The 20,743-nt window shown below is 43.3% G+C and overlaps 1 protein-coding gene across 1 annotated transcript in view; it reads right to left on the bottom strand.

The window, feature by feature from the left end:
- Positions 1–423: 423 nt before the first annotated feature.
- The window catches only part of LOC306962333 (EMILIN-1-A-like), a 44,888-nt gene continuing 24,568 nt past the window's right edge, over positions 424–20,743 (bottom strand). The window contains exons 3-14 of the mRNA XM_079555452.1: positions 16,131–16,726; positions 14,889–15,172; positions 11,653–11,811; positions 9,982–11,112; positions 8,499–8,829; positions 7,210–7,428; positions 6,600–6,848; positions 4,898–5,089; positions 3,488–3,586; positions 2,858–2,875; positions 2,619–2,753; positions 424–932 (exon numbers count right to left, since the gene is read on the bottom strand). Coding sequence (XP_079411578.1) covers positions 610–932; positions 2,619–2,753; positions 2,858–2,875; positions 3,488–3,586; positions 4,898–5,089; positions 6,600–6,848; positions 7,210–7,428; positions 8,499–8,829; positions 9,982–11,112; positions 11,653–11,811; positions 14,889–15,172; positions 16,131–16,726 — 3,736 coding nt within the window. The 3' untranslated portion in view covers positions 424–609. The remainder of the gene's footprint in view (positions 933–2,618; positions 2,754–2,857; positions 2,876–3,487; positions 3,587–4,897; positions 5,090–6,599; positions 6,849–7,209; positions 7,429–8,498; positions 8,830–9,981; positions 11,113–11,652; positions 11,812–14,888; positions 15,173–16,130; positions 16,727–20,743) is intronic.

Here is a 20,743-nt window from a genome sequence, read left to right as displayed (position 1 = left end):
AAATCAGGTGAAAATTAACTTTTCTCATCACTCTAGATAACTTTTTGTTGTGTGCCAAAAGACACAACAATAAAGAATGTTTGTCCCTGCCCTGTTGCCGTACAGGTGAGTACCTGGGGCACGGTCTTTAAATTCTAAAAGCAGTAAGGTAATTTATCTGAACACCCATTTACCGTTTTGTACTTTCTACTTTGTATACTTTTCTACATCATTTCCCCCCAGTGAATATTCCATTACTTTCGCTTACACATAATCATTTGAGAGAGCAATTTTTACTTTTACTGGAGAAACATTTGACCTGTAGTATCAGTACTTTCACTCAAGTAATGGAGTCAAGTTTCACATAATCGAGTTTGAATAGCTAGATTCCCCTTTATTCCTGTCTTTGATGATTGTTTGCATATCTTTATGATTATAGCAATTGTTCTGACATTTCGGCATTAAAAAAAATATAGTATTTAGGCATTAAAATGGCTTTAAATTAATGAACTTTCAGCTTCCTGCATAGACCTTGGACTTTCAACAGTTTTTCACTTTGAATCGAACGTAGTGCTTCCAAACATTTGCCTAAAGCAGCAAATAAACAAGCCCGACTGTGGATGTCCTGGTTCACATGTCCTCGTACAGCAGCATCCCGTTGAACACAGTGAGCGGCTCCACAGAATGAGCCAGTTTGCCCATGACGAGGTCGATGCAAACGGTGTCCCGCGTCTGAAGCGGCAGGATGATGTTGAACACGGCCAGAGAGCCCGCGCTGGTCTTAGCCTCCGCCACAGGGTTGTTCTCCAGGCCCTCGGGCTGGTACCCGCCCGAGTCCACCCGCGCCATGCCGTAGTTGGACTTGGACAGGACGGCCTCGATCTTCTCGTTCTTGTATCCGGTCAGTATGGCGCTGAAGAAGTAGCGGCCGTCGACTGGAGCCGTGAAGACACCTGCGGGAGACACGGACGTGGAGTAAATGATACAATAAGCATCAAGTCTTTTTACTGTGCCATATCAAGGCAAAGTGCGGTGCTTGCTCAAACCAGAAAGTAAAAAGGACTAACATTGCTCAGTAAAGGCAGCCATATTGTACTTTGAAAGGAATCTTATTTGAAGGGCTGCACAATATAGAAGAAGAAGAAACAACAACTAAAATCACTAAAGTCTATCTAACTGAGATAAACACATTTATTGCAAACTCAGCCTCAATCAAAAACATGTACTGAACTTATGAATATGCAAGGATTAAGTTTTAGTTGTAATTGTTCTAATTTAGTTACGTTTTAGCCTTGTGTTGGTCCTGCTGACACAACTTGCTGAAAGACAAATGTCTAATGATTTGTGTCAGATCGAATGGAACATGCCATGCTGATAAATATAACTTAATTATATCATTATTTAAATATTCAAGACAATATTGTGTCTCGCTATAAAGCTCAACAGTCCCACCCACTTCTGGTCATGTGCTGAGCCCAAGAAGTAAAAAAAAATCTATTAGATCCCCTTATTTTGCAGCGACTTTTCGAAAAAATTAATATATCAAGAGTTTAAAACTACAACGTGGCTAATCAGCATATGTCACACCATGTCACCCCTCCCCAAAATCGATTAAGTGCATAAGTGCATAAACAAACCCAAAAATAGCAAAGGCGATCACTGTAAAAAAACTGACTGACTTGACAGGCTGTGGAAACAAATTTTCCGCAAGGTACAATAAAAAATCCAAATTACTATTTCAAAAAAAAAAAAGGATGAATCCATTTGACTTACCAACTTGACTTTTAAATCAAATCGATTTTTTTGCCCAGCCCCAGTTAGCACAGAGCTGATTAGCCTGCGTCGCACTTTTAAACTCTCAATGTGAAATAAGAATGGGATTTTTTACTTCCAGACTCAGACATAAGACCAGAAGTGGATGACGTCAGTGTCCGCCATGACAAGATGCTTCCAAATTGGGCTGTCAGTTAGGAAGTAGTTAGGAAAAAGAGCTTCAATGCTAACTATCTTAGCCACTTTAGCATAGGGACCTCTGGTGCTAACTAACCAGTGATTAACCTTAAAGAAGAAGAACAGCAGCTGTTGGTGATGTCACTTCTCCTTCCTCTGGGTAAGGACAGTTGAATTGTGAAAATGCTGCTGAAGCTCTAGTTCACATAGAGATCTAACAGTTGACCCCATGAAAGGTTGAGGATTAGTTGCTAGTGTTAGTGCTTAAAGGCGATAATTTGATGGTTTGGGACGCAGCCTAAGGACTTCCTGTGATCTGAGATTTCAGTTATTGTCGATCACAGAGAGTGAAAAACATAAAATGAGAATAAAAGTGAAAAAGGGAATAAATTTGTTTGGCGAAGACGGCATGAAAAAGAGACTTCAGATTATTTTTCTGACAGAACTGCAGCCGATCAATGTATTTAACACAGAAGTTTGTCAGAAATGTTACAGCGGAATCATAAATTAAAGCCAATGCTCGTTTTAAAAGGTGTTACGATCACTGTTGAGTGTGTCATGTTTCCAAACGATACGAGTCTGAGACATTGTTTTTCTTCTGCTCTACAGGTTGAGTCCCGTCTCTTTCTCCATAAAAAGTCCCTCTGATAACTCTTGCTCTTCTAAACGCAGTGTGTGATTTACTGCACCTGTTTTGGGGTTGTAGAAGTCCCCTTCATTCACAAAGATCTTGTCGAACAGCACAGTGCCGGGTCGCTCCATGGGGGCAGTGAGAGCAGCCGAGAACGAGAGCTTAGGCACCAGGGGGTCGACACCGGCCACACCTGAACACAGGAAACACATCCACTTATACTCAATACTGTTTAAGTTTGGGGAAATGGATCATATACAAATAATTATTAGCTGTCACCAATATATAAGTACACACCTGTCTCTCCTTTGGGACCTGAAACAAAATCAGACATAATTAGAAATCAAAGGCAGAGAAATCACGATGTAAAACACATAATCCATTAAGTCCAGGCATGGTCAATTTTGAGATTTTTGACGGAATCCCCCCAACAAGACTCTGTAATCTGTAATCCAAATATGGCTATTTCCTTTGTGCAAAAGTCCACGGAAAGATACACGCACATGCAGTGCTGGGCAAGTTACTTTAAAGTTGTAATCAATTCTATATTAGTAGTTACAGTTTAAAAAAAAAAAATGTTTGCATTACATATTACTGTTTCAACTACTGTTAAGTAGTACTTTGAGTAAACTGAAAATAGTAATACATATTTTTAATAAGCATTGAACTCCAAAAACAAAACAAAAAACCCTGAATTTTTAGTAGTATTGTATTTTTTTGTCAAATAATGAGCTTCATATGTCAACGATACCACTCATTTAAATTAGGCTCTAACCATGAATATTCGGTTGTCGGAAACACAGGCAGTTTTTACACATAAATGGACTTATTTTGAAATGAATTTAGGTCAGTATCTACAGAAAACCTGATATCTCTACTCCAGTGTCTGGCCTGAAGGAGTTATTTATGATCATGGTTGTATTTTACCTGGTGGTCCCCGAGGCCCAGTGTCTCCCTGTCGTCCCGGCAGGCCAGCAGGACCCCTCACTCCTGGGTAACCTCTCTCTCCCTGAGGGCCCGGAGGTCCTGAGGAGTGGATACAATCTATTAGGCTGCAGACACGCTCGATACATGTACAGTGTATAAGTATATGACACCACAAACCGACGCTGAACAGGACACTGACCACAGCAGGGAAATAGCACTAATGCGGGATTAAATCATTAAAAGCAGTTTTTTGTCCTTTATTTGCTGATTTCTGTCATGTTTGGAATGACTTATCAAAAAATGAAGTGCTCTTCTGAAAAGAATAACACATGCACAAAAACATGTCAAAAATTTAAGAAGAATGCCCATCTCAACTGCGCACGTGTGGGTCAATCAGGCTCCTAATTTCGGGTCAAACAAACCACTCCGAAATTGAAATGTGTGAGCGAGTCCAGGCAGTGGAGCGAGAACACTGACGTATATTGAGCCATAACCGTGAACCGTAAGACTTACGGGCATTGGTTTAAAGACTATAAGTCTCAAGTGACATTTCTTGCAAATATTTATGTTGTCAATATCTTGAAATCTCTACATATGAATGGCTGTTCAGTTCTTTCAGTTTCTGTCTATCTCCGTTCGCAACCCTGGATGTAAAAATAGACTTTAGGCTAATATTGTAACAAGCTCCAGGGCAACGACAAAAACGCTTTAAATCATCAACTTTCCAGCGGTTAAAACGGTCGCACATGTTTATCCCTCATTACTAGCAACAAAACAAGTCAGGTATAGTGGCTTTAAATAACCCGAAATCATTTCATTTCTTCATTTATTTCAATGGGACAATGTATTAATGAACAGACACCCAGTGCTGTACAGCAGTACAGCAAATACTTTATGACACAGTATATGACAGTGCAGTACTAAACGTTTTTATTTATAGTTTTGTAAGCTAAAAATGATGGCATTGCTCAACTATTTTTTACTGGTTAACACAAAAAATGTGGTCCAGATCTGCAGTTTTGGCGAAAATTGCTCACAATTTTCTCCCGTAGTGTCCAATTTGCTTTTACATATCAAATTTCAGATTAAATGTTTGCAAATCTTAAGAATTGCATAAATATTTAGACAAAAATAAAATGGAGGTGCTGTTACCCACATAAACCCTGGTACGTAAAAGTGTCATGTTTGGAATTACTTTCTGAAATTTTAAATATGACATTCAGTAAAAACAAAAACGTTTAAAGTAATGCTCATCTCTCGTAGGGAGGAAGCGTCAGAAACATCAGTCAGAAAAAGCATCGTAAAAGCAATGAGAAACAAGTCCTCTGCTCATCAGCACAAAGCCCAAACCAAAATAAGGCTTCAGTTACAGGAAACAATACTTATATTTGGCACATTCCTGTTCCTCACCTCGCATGTCGTGCTCGCTCAGCCCCTGCAGGTTCCTGAGGGCGTGGTTCAGGCTGGAGTTGAGGTTCTTGACGCGGGTCTGCACGTCGTCCTGGCCGCTCTGCACCAGCTCGATCAAACCCCCGTGAAGCACCACCGTGTCGTTCAGGCCCCCCATGCACGACCACAGGCTGGACACGTGACGGTTCAGGCCTGGGGACGAGACACAGGTCTTCATCATCTTGTAACAACGCTTAGTTTGTCCGTCCAAAAAGGTGCTTGAAAGTTTCCTAAAACTGCACCACAATATATATATATATATTTGAATCTATTCCATGCATGTACTGGAAATTTATGTCATCCATTTATATCATCCTATAATGTTGTAAATGTGTCTTATCCCCAATTTTTAACAATGATTTTTTATTTTTTTTTCTATCATTATAAAGCCAGACCGTGTAAAATTTCACACTGAAATACAGTGAAAATTTAAATAGGTTAGTTTCTCATCCAAATCCATTATTTGAAAACAGTACACTGCAGTAATAGCATTTTCTGCGTTGAGCTGGTCATTAGGAGGAGGTTTTGTACTACAGTATAGTCCAAAATGTTACACAGTGTGCTTTTAAAGGTCTCGCTTTGTTGTATGACTAATGTTATTGAGCTGCTGTGACAATACAATTTCCCTTGTGGATTAAAGATAAGTCTTAATCATTCCCATATGAGCAAGCTGCAAAACACTGCTTTATGAAAATCTACCATTACATCATAAACCTGCAGTGAAGATGTTGCAATTAGACATGGCCTTGGCCTGTCGATGTATTTTTGGGCTCAATATTTATCAAAAGTATTTTTAGTTGCATTCCGAAAGAAAGAGATGTGGCCCACAGCCGGTCCCGCTGTGGCACGGGTCGGCATTCGCTCGGCCATAATTGCGTTAAAAAACAAGATCACCCCGTCTCCCCCACAACCCTCTTCCTTCTCCTCTCCCCTTCCCGCCCGCAGAGTCTGGTTGGAGGATAAAGGTGGAGGACGCGGGAATGGATGGACATCTCACTGCATGGACCATCGACTACCTAATGGAGCGACCACAGTAAGTGCGACTGCGCAGCTGTGAGTCTGAGGTGGTCTTATGCAGCACTGGAGCCCCTCAGTGCACCGTCCTCTCACCGCTTCTCTTCACCATCTACACATTGGACTTCACATACAACACGGACAGCTGTCATCTGCAAAAGTTCTCCAACGACGTCGCCATCGTGGCCTGTGTGTCTGAGGGGAATGAGGAGTCTGAGGTCCTTCTGAGGAGACTGAGGTCCTTCTGAGGAGACTGAGGTCCTTTGGAGTGAGCAGGCCTCTGGTCAGGACTTTTTATGACTCTGTGGAAGCCTCTGCCCTTCACTATGCTGCGGGACCAGACCAGACTGAACAAGCTGGTCAGGAGGCGCCACTTTATTCTCTGTATTAGCGTCACTTATCTTATCACTGTATTTTTTTAATGTAAAGCTCTTTGGGCAGCTGTGGTTGTTGTATATGTGCTATAGAACTAAACTTGACCTTGATCTTGAACCCTGGCAGGAAAGTCTTTTTCTTTATAATCAAAGATAGAGGTCCATGGTTTTGTTGTCAAGAGAGAGCACCACCTCATCAGCAGGTGCAGCAGAGTGTCACATGCTCTGGACAGAGCACGTAAAAAAGACCAAAAAAAAAGAGAGAATCCAAGTACCTTCTCTGATTTTGCCGATGGAGTCCGTGACTCCGTCCAGCCTCCCGCAGACCCCCTCCAGTTTGGACAGCCTCTTCTCCAGCCCCTCTCCGGAGCGGCGACACTCCCCCAGCTCCGACACCACGCTGCCCTCGAAGCGACGCCTGTCCTGGGCCGTCCTGTCCCACCGCTCCCTGCTCTCCTCCACGTGCTCCGACACCTCCTGCTGGATCTTGTCCAGCTCCGAGATGATTTTGTCCTTGGTGTTTCCTGCACAAATAAAAGAAGATCCCAAAGATTTCCTACAATATCCATAAGAGAGTGCTGCAGCACTTCAGCAATTACGTTTTTACTTCAGCCACATTTTTGTGTTTATTTTTCCCATGTTTGATGTATGCAAATCCTAAGAAATAAAATATGTTATGTATATTATCTAATTTCTATCCCACTCCTTGCCCCTTTAAGTGCACTTTAAGCACTTTCAGGCCAACACTGTAAATATTATATATATTTACAGTATTTACGATATATTGTGCAGCTCTATAGCGTTGACCATCACTGCTCAAAAGTTTCTCGAGTGAAACGTCTTCAACTCAAAAACACCACGCCCAGACTGGAAATCCTCTGTTACCCAGGTCTGTGATGACGCTGCCGTGCTTGTGGATGGTGTGTTCGAAGCCTCTCAGCGAGTCGTTGACAGAGCTGAAGGAGACGATGACCTCGGAGAGCTGCCCCTGCAGAGCCTTCAGAGCCTCGCCGCTCACGGAGCCTCCGATCACGCTGTGCCCGTCCAGCGGCTTCTCCGACGGGGTGGAGGGTCCACCCACACCCGGGACACTGGGGCCACCGCCTGGAAGAAGAAGGGAGCGACAGGCTGGTTGGTGTCAGTGTGGAACAGTCTTGGTGTCTGAGTCATTGTACGCTCTCCACTAGGACCACGCTATAGGCTGTCCGGTGATAAGAGGCGTGGTCAGGCAAAGGCAGGTTATCTCTGAGGAAAATGGTTTAGTTTTCTTTCCCTTATCCATTAAAATATAATTGAAATATGCAAGTATTCAACAATAGAAAGGTTTAGTTGAACACTACAGGCATAATGGAAGTTAGTGAGTTACCAACACTAAATGATTAGCCACATGAGCTTGACTTTTACCAAGGCAATTGTAAAGAATACTTCATATCATTTGTTTCAGTGTATGTTGAAAATGTTACATGCTACATCAAAAGCAGAAATCAAAGCCAGTGTCAGTCAATTCCATGAACACTGTTAGAGAATAAAATTAAATTGCTATTTATCATGCTGGGTCATGCTGTAAAGTCGCACTATTCCTGTGGGTCAAGGCTATGACAGCGATAGTACAACTGTACAATTTTATTCTCTAACAAACACAAGATGGCGGCACCATGGTGAGTTCTTGAATAAGGTGAACTGGATGATTTCGAAATGCACCGTGTTGAAAGATTTGATCATAATAATGGCTTACACTTGTATTGCGCTTACAAGCCTGTATTACCAAGTTTCTCAAAGTGCTACTCTGGTCATTATTCAATCACTCCATACTCGGTGGTAGTAAGATACTTTTGTAGCCAAAGCTGCCCTGACTGACGGAAGCGAGGCTACCAGTCTGTGCCATCTGCCCCTCCGACCACCACCAACCACTCAATAATCATTCTGTAAATGTTTTTAGTGGTAGGCGAAACCAGAGTACTCGGAGGAAACCAGAGCCGTGGGAAGATATTTTAGCTAGGGGTTGCTGAGGGACAAAATTTACCCCAAAACGCTTTTTCTGCGCACATTTCCTATTTGTTAATATTGCCTGCTGTTCCCAAACTATCCACCAGGGGGTGCTGCAGCCCCCTCAGCACCCTGGGTTCCCACGGCCTTGGAGGAAACTCAAGCGAACCTGAGACTTCAGTACTAACCCGTGTTTGTGTCCGGTCCAGTCTTGCACTGCTCGCTGCACCTCTGGACGTCCCGCCTGAGAAGGTGCACCTGCTCCTGGAGACTGGCGCAGCAGCGGTCTGACCCCCGGTCGGAGTCCAGTCGGGTCTGGATGGTCCGGAGCTGGTCTTGGATGCGGGCTATGGCGCTGTGGGAGAAGTTCTTGATGTTCTTGAGCTCCTCCTCCACACGGCCGCACTGCTCGCAGTCGTGTCCCAGAGTCTCCACCTCCGTCACGATGCGGTTGAAGTGCTCGCCGTGGTCTCCGGTCAGGTCCTTGATTTTGCGCACGTCCTGGCTCAGGTCCACCACCTGCGGAGGAAACGTTCACAGTCGTTAATCGAGAACCAGGATTTGCCAATGGAAAAGTGGTGACTAGAAGTTAGGGCAGGGCGATACGGTCTACAATGTAAATGATGAAATGAAAGAGAACAATAAATTTGACAATACAATTAACACTGGACAAAATATGGGGTAGCCTAAGCAATTTTATTATTCCTAAATGGCTTTAAAAATAAACTGCAACATGACATTTTTGCCGTTTTCAAAGCATAGCTACATACAGCATTTTTTAGAATGATTGGAATGTTCGATGCAGTCTCTCCCATTTCTCCAACATTACTTTAACAAATGCTGAATTATAATAATATTTTTCAACAAAACAAAAGATACAGAGACATTTAGAGGAGCAAAGTGGTTCAACTACAGATATATATAAAGGCTAGAGGTCCTAAGGCAGAGTCACTTCTGGCATAACGGGCGGCCGTCTTGCCACAGGGAAGCTTTCTGGTGAGCTCGAGTGATCAGGACAAATCCTCATATCTCGCTGAAATCTTGGTTTCTTACAAACGTTATTAACGTGGCCATAATTCTGAATGGAACATGTTTAAATAAAGATTTTGTATTCATATGTATGCACTGTCATACCTACATCTCTGAGGTTTACAACAAACCAAACCGTTTGAAAATCAATAGAAAATTTAGAAAAATACGGTTATAGAAAACTACATGCACCATAAAACACAATGTTATGAGTGAGCGAGCTCCCTGTGGCAAGATGGCCGCCGTATGTGGACGTCGCCTTCCATTGGCCAGCAGTGCGAATGAGACATCTAGCCTTTATATATATCTATGGGTTCAACAGTCCAAAAAGGCTTAAAAAATGGATAATGCTAAACTGGAATCTACATTAGCTTCATGCTACATATGCTAACGTTAGCAACGAGTCCCATTTTCCGCTTACAAAGCATGAGAATTGTATTGCAAAAACTATTTGTTCAAACAACGGAGAAGCTTCATTTTCACTTTTAAAGCGTTTAACCCCTAAAGTCTCCACCGTCATGTTTATGCTGAGTGTAGGAGAAGAAGAATAAAACAGCCTCTACAGCGGTATTCAAATTTACACTGGACCAGCCCAACAATCAATAAAAAATAAACTCATTGGTGAAACTATAAATCTCTCACCTTGTCGTAGAGCGACTCCCCGGACACAGACAGGTCCTTGATCCTGGTGGTGAAGTGTTGGATCTGGTCTTCGTTCGCCACCACCCTCCACTCCAGCGACTTCTGCGTCCCGTCACCCCTGCCCCCTGTGCCCCCTGTGCCCCCTGTGCCCCTTCCACCACCTCCCCCTCCTCCTGTCCCGGGTCGCCCTGCGCTGCCCCCTTCTGGCCTGCTCCCTCCCACACTTGTACCACCTTCTCCTTCTCTTCCTCCTCCTACTCCTCTCCCGCCTTCCTCAACCCCTCTCCCTCCTCCAGACGACCCCACTCCACCCGAACCCCCCACCCCTCTGCCTCCTCCTCCACTGCCGGACGTCCCACCTGAGGATACCACCGTGCAACAGTCATCCAACCTGCCCCCGACAGAGGCCGTGCTATTCTCCAAACGGGACAGGTTTTTCGTGAGATCGCCAACGTTTTTCTTCACGTCGCCTACGTCCAGCTCGACATCCGCTATCCTGTAGGCTTGGTCGTCAAAGCGGTCCAATAACACTGTCCGTAAGTCGCCGATCTCTCTGTGGAAATACTCCTTGACTTGGGTCTCCACGTTCGAGCACTTTTCGTCCGTTTTGCGCATCGTGGCGTTGACGCGCCTCTCGAAGTCCTTCAGAAATCGGTCCGTTTGTCGGCCGCTGTCGCCAAATCCTCCGCCGCTGCCGCCTTTTGTCCCGCCGAGGTTGTTGGTGTTTCCCCCTGTCCCGGTCAGCTCCCGGTCCAGTCGGTCGCGCAGGAAGTCCACGTCTTCGGAGGTGGAGCTGATCTTGCGCTCGGCGTCGCTCACGCGGTTCTGCAGGTCCTGGAAGTCGGAGCAGCAGCCCTCGTCCGGTCTCTGTCCGTCCGGTCTCTGTCCGTCCGGTCTCTGTCCGTCCGGTCTCTGTCCGTCCGGTCTCTGTCCGTCCGGTCTCTGTCCGTCCGGTCTCTGTCCGTCTGGTCTCTGTCCGTCCGGTCTTTGTCCGTCCGGTCTCTGTCCATCTGGTCTCTGCCCGTCCAGTCCCTGCTGGAGCCGCAAGTCCAGGGCATTCAGCTGCTTCTCCAGGGAGCGGATCCTCTCCCTGTCGTCCCGCTGCTGTCGCCGGAGGTCCTCTACGCCAGCCTAGAACACAGGACAATGGATGGAAGGATTGAGTTCATATTAAAGTGGACATATCCTGCACAAAAACATTCTTTGACATTGAGATTGTACGTTGGTAAATGTTACTGTCTTGCGGAAAGATGAGACTGTAAGGAGTGAGAGACTGGCTGGTCAGGATTACAAACTGGCCTGGTATGCCCTCTGTAGGCAACAGAGGGAATAAAACAATTCATTTTCATCTACTGCAGAGCGGGTTTGATGATGGATTGTGGGCTTTAAAATGTGTGTTTCAGGGCAGCGGTTCCTGAAAGAAGGCTACAGAACAATTTGTGAGCCTTTCCCAAGGAACATTTCATTCGGCAATAATCTGAGTTTGAGTGATTGGTGAAGAGTTTTTCTGACCATTGCTTCAGCTTCAGCTTTATTCAATGCATAAACAAAATCTTTGGGAGAATCAAACTGACCATTTTGTTATGGGTCTAAATGAATGTTTTTATTTGGGTCTCAGCTTGTAAATGGTGGGTTATGTAGCTCCCATGTTTATTGTTGTTTTTCTTTTACCTGACAGGACGAGCAGGACAGGGACACCCTCCTCTCCAGCTCCCTTAGGATCTCCTCCTTCAGCGACGTCAGGACGCCCCCCGTGACCGCCCCGTCCAGCTCGTTCCCTTTACCGTTCACCAGGTGGTTGTTGATGCTCACTAGCGTCTTGTCGTGGGCCTGAGTGGGATTCATGAATTTAGCAATATGTGAACACTTTTAGACATATTTTGAGACCCAGCACTTTTCATGCAGAGGACCGACCGGTTTCCCACACGTATTCATTCACAAGTATTGACGTGTTTGGAATCCACGTCTCAAATTGAGTGCTTCATTCCACTTTTGGAACAACATCCCCACTTCAGCTCCTACACGGGCTCCAAACGTTCCAGTCTTGTACTTAAAGGTACATTTTGCAACTTTTTATGTAAACAAAAATGTGCTTATTTGACCTCTCTGTGACCATTCAGCGGCTGTATGGGTGGTTAGCTTTCAGCTGTTTTTTTTAGGGTTTCTAGTAGGTTTTTTTGCATGCGCAACCATGGAGACGGTTCAAACAGCAGTGAAAACGTACCAGAAACCCAAAAAAACAATTGAGCACGGAATGTCTTAGGCCACCGGGATGATAAACAAAATCACTGCAGTCAAAACTGGATAAAAAATCTCAATTTGACTACGTTTTAGTTGTTTTATCGTTTTAGTTGTTTTTCATTGTTTGTAAGTGTAAGCGTTCTTGAAATCAGAGTGTCAAATCAAAGCCAGATTTACTTATTTCAAGAAAATGCCACTTATTTCAAGATTACTTTTTGCAGTGTGAAACCCCCTCTCCAAAAAAACAAGGCAGAATTTGAAACATTACACTGCGTTCCAAATTATTATGCAAATTGGATTTTTGTGTCAAAAAGGTAAAAAAAAAAACAATAATAATGAAACTCATGAATGGTATCGCGTCTCGGGGCTCTATGAATCACTGACATTAATCTCAGAGACCTGGGATGATTAGTTTTCAGGTTAAGCCCAGTTAAGGGAAACACTACTGAAAAAAGGTGTTCCACTTTATTAAGCAGATCATCATTTTCTGCAGTGGCTCAGAAATACATGAAGACTCATTTTCAAACAGTCTTGTTCACTGATGAGGCCGTGTGACCCTGGATGGTCAGATCAATGGAGTAGTGGATAGTTGGTGAATGGCCACAATGTCCCAACAAGGCTGTGAATTCAGTAAGGAGGTGGCGGAGTCATTTTTTGGACCAAAATCATAAGGGAGAGAGCTGGTCGGCCCCATTAGGCCCTTTTAGGCTCCCTGAAGGTTTCTGACTGACCACTGTCTTCTATGCTAGTTTAGTTTAGTTTAGTTTAATTTATTTGAGCAAATACATTTACCTGATTTACAAATACACATATACAACCAGTCACAGATGCTCAAAAGGAGTAGGCTGAAGCAAGAAGCTTATGAGCGCCTACCCCACATTCAACATAATAAACGTTTACCATTTACAGATATACAAGAGGACTGTATCCACAACCAAGAAAAAGTTTGCACAAATAAGGAAAATGAGATTACATGAGATTACATGAGTGGAACGCATAGACTCCATAGCTAGCATTTCCTATTAGATACTAAACAAGTAACAAGAAAAATAAGGAAATAAGAAAATTCATGTATTCGATTTTCCAAACCCAGGCTCATACAACTGCGTTTAAGATTTACATTTATGCTATTGCATATTTCAGGAAATGAGAATTATGAATTATGAACATACAAAACAGATGAATTCGATTATATTATTAATATTTAAATGTTATTACCATCATTATAAATTATTTGTTTTGATTATTTTTGATGACATCCTAGATATTGCGAATGAATATTATAATATTACAATATTGTACTATTTTACAGGCATATTTAATATTCCGAAATTAAGTGGGATCTTGTTTACTAAACACTGAGATCCTGCTAAAACAATTGTTGTCATTGCAATTGCCACTACAATATCTTTATGTACAAGTGTTGGTTGTTTTATTTATTTATTTATTTATATACATATATATATATATATTTTTTTTTTTTTTTTTGCCCTATATAGTGTGGTGCATTAAAAGCCAGGGTGTGGAGTGGGCCAGTTAGGAAAGGGCAGTAGCCCCAACCAACAAGCCCTCCCCCAGCTGCCCTCACTAGTGGACTGTGTTGTTGTTGAGGTGTTGGAACCAAGCTGTGAGATGCTTTAAAAGACGAGGTTTTATGAGTCTGCTGGGCCTCCCAGACCAGCAGAACCACATCTCGCCTGCCCTGGTTGACTTCTAAATATATTGAGCAGCAATATCAATGACATCGTTTGCAAGGTCTGTTATTATATCTCAGTTGTAAAATTTCACAGGTCTCCAGAAGGAGTAATTCAAGAGAAATTTTGGTTGTCAACGGCTACAGCCGTGCTTTCCCGAACAAAATCCTCTTCATGCATGACAACGCACCATGTCCTGCTGTAAAGAAAACCTCTGCATCACTGGCTGCTATGGGCATAAAAGGAGAGAAACTCATGATGTGGACCCCCTCCTCCCCTGACCTCAGCCCTATTGAGAACCTTTGGAGCCTCAACAAAAAAAAACATCTCTGAGGGTGGGAGGCAGTTTTCATCCAAACGGCAACTCAGGGAGACTATTCTGACATCCTGCAAAGAAATCCAAGCAGAAACTGTCCAAAAACTCACAAGTTTAATGGATTTAAGAATTTTGAAGCTTCTATCACACAAGGGCTCCTTTGGAAAAATATAACTTGACCTGTTAATATTTTTTTGATTGAAATAGCTTTTGATTTCAGTAAATATGACCTCCTAATGCTGCAAATTCAACAAATTACCATTTTCAGTTAATTACAAGTTTTAAAATGTACTGAAACGATGAGTTGCATAATAATTTGGAACAGTGGATTTTGAGGTTTTTACTATATTTATTTTTGAAAAAAATACTGTTATCACTGGGAGATTTTTTCCACCACATTTAAATGATCCTCTACCAGTTAAAGACTTGAAAATTATGCTGACTCTCATTTGAGTTGACAATTTAGAAAATCTTAGAAAAATGTCATTTGCATAGTAATTTGAAACGCAGTGTACATATTTTTTACATTTAAAAACAAAACAAGATCCAAAATCTCCTCTTTGTAGCAAAATAAGAGTAGTGTGTATTAAACTGATCCAGATTTGTCCTAATTCCATAAGCATTATTGTAATCAAAGCCCAAGTAACTCTTCTGACCTGAGTGCGGTTGTCCAGCTGGTCCAGTTTGGTCTGGATGCTGTTGATGGTCTCTGTGATTTCGGGTTGAGCAGCGTCGGCCGGGTTCCTCCCCCCTGCCCCCTCGCCGCTGCTCCACGCCCCCCTTCCACCTCCGCCCACTCCTCCACCGCTACTGCCGCCCCCTGGTGGTCGGTTAGAGCGCTCGTTCATCTGGTTCACGTTGGTCTGAAGGTCCTGGAGGTTCTTGGTCAGAGTCTGAATCCTCTCCTCCAGCAGGCGCACCCTCTCACTCTCCCCTCGGCCTGCGGGAGACACACGGAAAACACGACAGAAATCTTACCAAACTCGACTGAATTTGAGTTAGCATTTAGCTGAATTTTAGATGCTAATTTGTATCTAAAGTAAAAACTGAATAGGTCTGTACATTCATTAATGATTTCGATCGAGGCTTTGACCTAAATGTGGCTGATGGGTCGACAACAGCTGAAAACATCTGGGTCGTTCATAATTTGCGATGATTAATGGCTAATGCTAACGGCTATAGGGAAAAATACCTGGGCTAGCCTACTTGCTAACTCGAACACCGCTTCTCCTTTTTATTTCTATGGAATACACAACTGTAAGCAGGACTTAAAAAAACAACCGCAATTCTATCCACCCAGTGCTGGTTCGGGACAAAGTATTTTCTTAAAGGAACAGGCCACCGTTTTTACATACTGAGATATGTTCTTACCTGAGCTTAGACGAGTTGATGCGTACCTGTCTGGTCTTTGTGCGTTCCCTCAGTCACGCAAAAAGACCAAAGATGTTGTTAGTATTTGGCCTCTCCCAGCATATTCCTATAGCTCCAAATGGGGTGAAGTTACACACAAAGACCAGACGGGTACGTACCAACTCGTATAAGCTCAGGTATGGAAAAACGGTGGCCTGTTCCTTTAAGTACTGTACTTCGGTCGAGTTCTTGACAATCTGTACTTTACTTGAGTTGTTGCATTTATTTATTTATTTTGATACCAGTTCTTTAAAGATACTTTGTTTACAACACAATACTTTTTGGATATCTATACAAAAATATTTGACATTTCGAACCAAAACAAAACAAAACCATAATGCTAATGTATTCTATAAAAGACTATTTGTTTCTATATTGCATCGACGATGGGAGAGTGTGACCACTGTGCAAAGTCCTCTCCAGCACATCCCAAAGACTCTCAAATCAGAATATGTTCGACATGAGAAAGGTGTACGAAATCCACTCACCCGAGCTTCCTCCGCTGTGTCCGGTCCCCGATCCTCCGGAGCTCGTCCCTCCTCCGCTGCTCCCTCCTTGCCCCCCCTGTCCAAAGTTACCGCCCCCCGTCCCGTAGTTCGTCCCTCCTCCTCCGCTGCTCCCTCCCTGTCCCCCCTGTCCAAAGTTACCGCCCCCCGTCCCGTAGTTCGTCCCTCCTCCTCCGCTGCTCCCTCCTTGCCCCCCCTGTCCAAAGTTACCTCCGCCCGTCCCGTAGTTCGTCCCTCCTCCTCCGCTGCTCCCTCCTTGTCCCCCCTGTCCAAAGTTGCCGCCCCCCGTCCCGTAGTTCGTCCCTCCTCCTCCTTGTCCGTAGTTCGTGTGACCCCCGGCGCCTCCGTGTCCAAAGCCGTTGCCCCCGTAGTTGGTCCCGTGTCCGTAGTTGTTGCTATTGGATCCGCCCTGGCCGTGGTTGCTCCCGCTGCCCCCGTGTCCCGGCAGTACCCCCGTCCCACCGCCGGCTGGGGGCGTGTTGCAGTTCTCGCCGCTGAAGCCCTGACAGCACTTCCACTCCATCTCTGTCACCATCTTGTAGGCCACTTTGTACCGCGGCCGCATGTAGGTGCGATATCTGCGGGAATACAAGGACAGTGGTTTAGCGCCTGTTCCTATTCCCTATTTCCCTATTTCCCTGTGGGGACAGTCAGTACCTTAACCTTTAACCACTGTTTCCAAAGGCTGCCCTCACCTTTCAGCCTTGCGCTAAACTGAATCCTTTCATCGCAAAGCAAAAACACTCGGCGTCGCTTCATTACAGAGACAGGTTTACTGTTTATTGAAACAGCTGCACAGGGAAGGGGAGCAGGAGGGTGGGGAGCAGGAGGGGCTCAAAATCAGTCGGTGAACCCACCTTTTTTGTCTCGTGTACCCCTTGAGTCATTCATTCATACTCCAAGTACCATCTACACCAAAAGATCCTGCATGTATTATAATAAAGTGACCAGCTAGGATTATTCAGTATTTAGTGTGTTCTGTTCAAAATCGAGCAAAAAAACTCTCAAATTCAAACCTTTTAATAGAAAACAAAATTTGAAATACATTTCTACAGTTTCTTAATCTGAAATAATCCCAAATGCCCCCGGGACCCCTGGTTGGGAAACATCGGTCTAACCAGTGTAGTGTCAGACAGTGATGAAGATGTGTTTGACATTATTACTAAATACTTGCAACACTTCTGTTCTTCTGAGGACTCAGACTGTAGTAATTTACATTCAATCAAGTAAATGTACTTGAAGTAATTGTACTTCTTAGAGTAGTTTTACCTTATGGTACTTTTTACTTCTATCTGAGTATTATTATAAAGAAGAATCTGTACTCTTACTTGAGTTAAAAAAAAGTTTCTCGTTCCACTGTGAGTAAATACTTTAAGTGGCAAATGCTCCATGTGATAAAGTGATAAAGTATATGTATTACATCATTTCATTTTTTGTTTCTCATGATCTATGTCAGGACTGAATCGTACATCGGACTTTTATGTTCAAACTGTTACTCAGAGTACTCACAATACTCATGTAGCAAAGAAACTTTAAAACAAAGTCAAAAGAGCTGAAACAATGGTTTATTCAATATACAGTTGTGCCAATAAGATGGATTTTGTTTGAGCCCAACTGTATATGAATGTTCAAAATGAAGCAATTGTATTTTGTAGATGCAGTGGTTTGCATAAGTACGGGCCCCCCTTTAACTTTTCGACATTTTGCCACACTATGGACCATAAACATAAACATATTTAATATAAATTTGATGTGAAAGACACACACTAAGTGACACACAATAGTGAAGTGAAATGAAATTTATGCATGATGAAGAACATGCCAGGTCCGGGATAACGTTATTGAGAAGCATAAAGCTGGGTTAGGTTATAAAAAGATTTACAAAGCTTTGAACATCTCTCAAAGTACAGTTAAATACACCATCCAGGAGTGGAAAGAGTTTGGCATCACTGCAAACCTACCAAGACCCAGCCGTGCTCCTCAACTTACTGACCGAACAAGGACAGCACTGACCACAGCTGTTACCAAGAAGCCTATGATGACCCTGGATGAACTGCAGAGAGCTACAGCTCAGGTGGGGGAAACTGTCCACAGAACAACTATTAGTCGAACACTGCACAAATCTGGCCTTTATGGCAGAGCGGTTAGAACAAGCCATTTTTTAAAGAAAACCATAAGAAGTCCCGTTTGCTGTTTGCCAGAAGCCACATGGCAAACAGAAAACGGGACTTAGTATGGTTTTCTTAAAAATGCCACTCTGTCATAAATAGTAAAAATAAAACATCCACAGCATGGCAAAATGTCGAAGGAGGCACCCAATGGTACCTGCTTTAGTTCACGATTGATGCCCCAACTATCTTTTCCAATTCTAGGATCTTTTCTTTCTCACCAAAGTTCAGAGGAGATTAAAACAAGGATTAAAGGGAAAAAAATCATTTAACAATTAGTATTTTAGTCAGCCAAAACTCGTGGCTCGTTGTAGTTGCTATTGCTGCAGAACTGGTATAAGTAGTAATAGTAACCTTTATGAGCTTAACTGACACCTGGATTAACCAATCAAACCCAAGCGGCCATTATTTACTCATTTTAAAGGTATTCCTGATGGATGTTTGTGTCTTCTCTCTCTCGTCATGTACTATTTCATGTGGGTTCTTTGTGCGTGCATTTCAGTGCTGTAATAAAAATACCAGTTCGACTCTCTCACACGCTGACCACATGAACAGCCTGTGATCTAACTGTCCCAAACGTTCCCCGAGAGCATTTCCTAATAATCAAAATGAAGAAAAGGCCGAGACGACAGTGAAGTAACATGGATTTCCCCCTTTTTTTCAAATGAAATAAGTGATGCACTGTAATTGCTTTGGGGGTTTTCTCGGCGCGAGCTCAGAGACAGTTTAGCCCGTCGCTGTTTGCCGCAAATATGTCCGAGATGAGCTCATGAGGACCAGCCCTTCCTCCTGACGGACACTGCATTCCAGCACTAACGCGCTCCGGGAACAATGGAAGAGTAGTTCCAACCCAAGACGCAAGAAGCTCCTGGGATCGACGCCTTTCTGTAATGGTGCTCCTCGTTCTCCTTGTTCTGACGCAAGTTTCCTCTAGTTTCTCCTCAAAAAGAAAAGGGGGTGGAAAAGAGCTGCTCACACAAAGATGAGCAATTATTGTAAACCCTTTGTAGAGCATGAATTTCTGAGTATGTAAAAAAAAAAAGAAGTAAGTAAGTCTCTAGCCCATTCCTGTGCGAAGTTATGGATTATTAAAGGAATAGCCAGTTTGCTCACTCCAGCCACTAGGGGGCAACTTAAATTAAAAAGGAAAGAATTCCCCACGTGTCCAGCAGAGGGCACTGGCATAATAAGAGATCAGGATATAAACAGCATATTATAGCCATGTGGTAAAAGGTCAGTGGCTACAATAGTAACTTATCGAGTGTGGAGTGAATGAATAATGACTTCATGTAGCACTTTGACAAACATGTGACACAGGCTGATGATGCTCATTAAGTGTAAGCCGTTGTTATTTATTAGCCCACAATCCTTTAGAATATATGCGGCCCGGGACCCGCCGTGGGGGCTGAATTTCAGCCCTCGACCCCAACGGGTTCGACACCCCTGGTCTATGGGGTCATAGAAATCACAGAAATACCTTTAGCTATCTGAGCCTGTTCTTTAGCCAACGGCTCCCGGACCCAATTTACATTGAACTTTCCATCACCCATACAAATGAACAGGGAGGCAACGGAGCAATGCTAACGAATGGGGAGGCATGTTTCGTCCTTCTCATGGCATATATATATATCATTTCTGTGGTTTCTTTATCATTAACATCTTATGAGATGAAATTTAGTGGCCATTGGATGTGTATCCGACCCACAAAAAGGATGAACTTATCTGAATCTGAGTTAGCATTTAGCTCAGAGGACACTTTTATATGATAATAAATAAACACTAAAATGATCTGTACATTGATTAATGATTCTTAATGAGGCTTTGACCTGAATGTGGTCCATGAGTTTGACAACTGCTGAAAACATCTGGATCGTTCATAATTTGCGACGTTTGATAGCTAATGCTAATGGCGATAGGACAAATACATTACGGGTTACACGCTGTCATTCCGACACCCCCCCACTCTGACATTGAGATCTAATTGTCTCATTTTGACACTCTGGTGACACTTTTATCTTTTGTGCAATGTCCTGCCATTCCGACACACAGGATGATTATTAAAAATGACGTGGGCTTACTAGAACTAACCCTAACCTTACCTTAGCTCTAACCTTAAAGCAATACTAAGTAACTTGTTCACCTTAATAAATCCTTTCCGTAGTTCCTCTGGGGGTAATACAAGTGTTAATGGGATGTTTGGGGGTCTTTCATCTCCCCCGGGTGTCTCTGGCCAGAAAACCACAATTGCAACTTTGCTGCCTCTGGGTCGGAGTCACCAATACACACTAATAGAATCACGAAGAAGAAGCTAACAGGCTAACGGGCAAAGCTAACTGCGGGCCAGTGCTGCTTTAGCAGTATTTACAGCCAAGTTTCAGTACAATATTCAGTACAATATCCCTCTGTCCCATTGTCTTTTCTGTCAGC

This window comes from Gobius niger, assembly GCF_951799975.1.
Source record: "Gobius niger genome assembly, chromosome: 4".
In the NCBI taxonomy this organism is placed as follows: domain Eukaryota; kingdom Metazoa; phylum Chordata; class Actinopteri; order Gobiiformes; family Gobiidae; genus Gobius; species Gobius niger.
The sequence above is the reverse complement of the archived record's forward strand: the minus strand, read 5'-3'. Positions and strand labels throughout refer to the sequence as shown.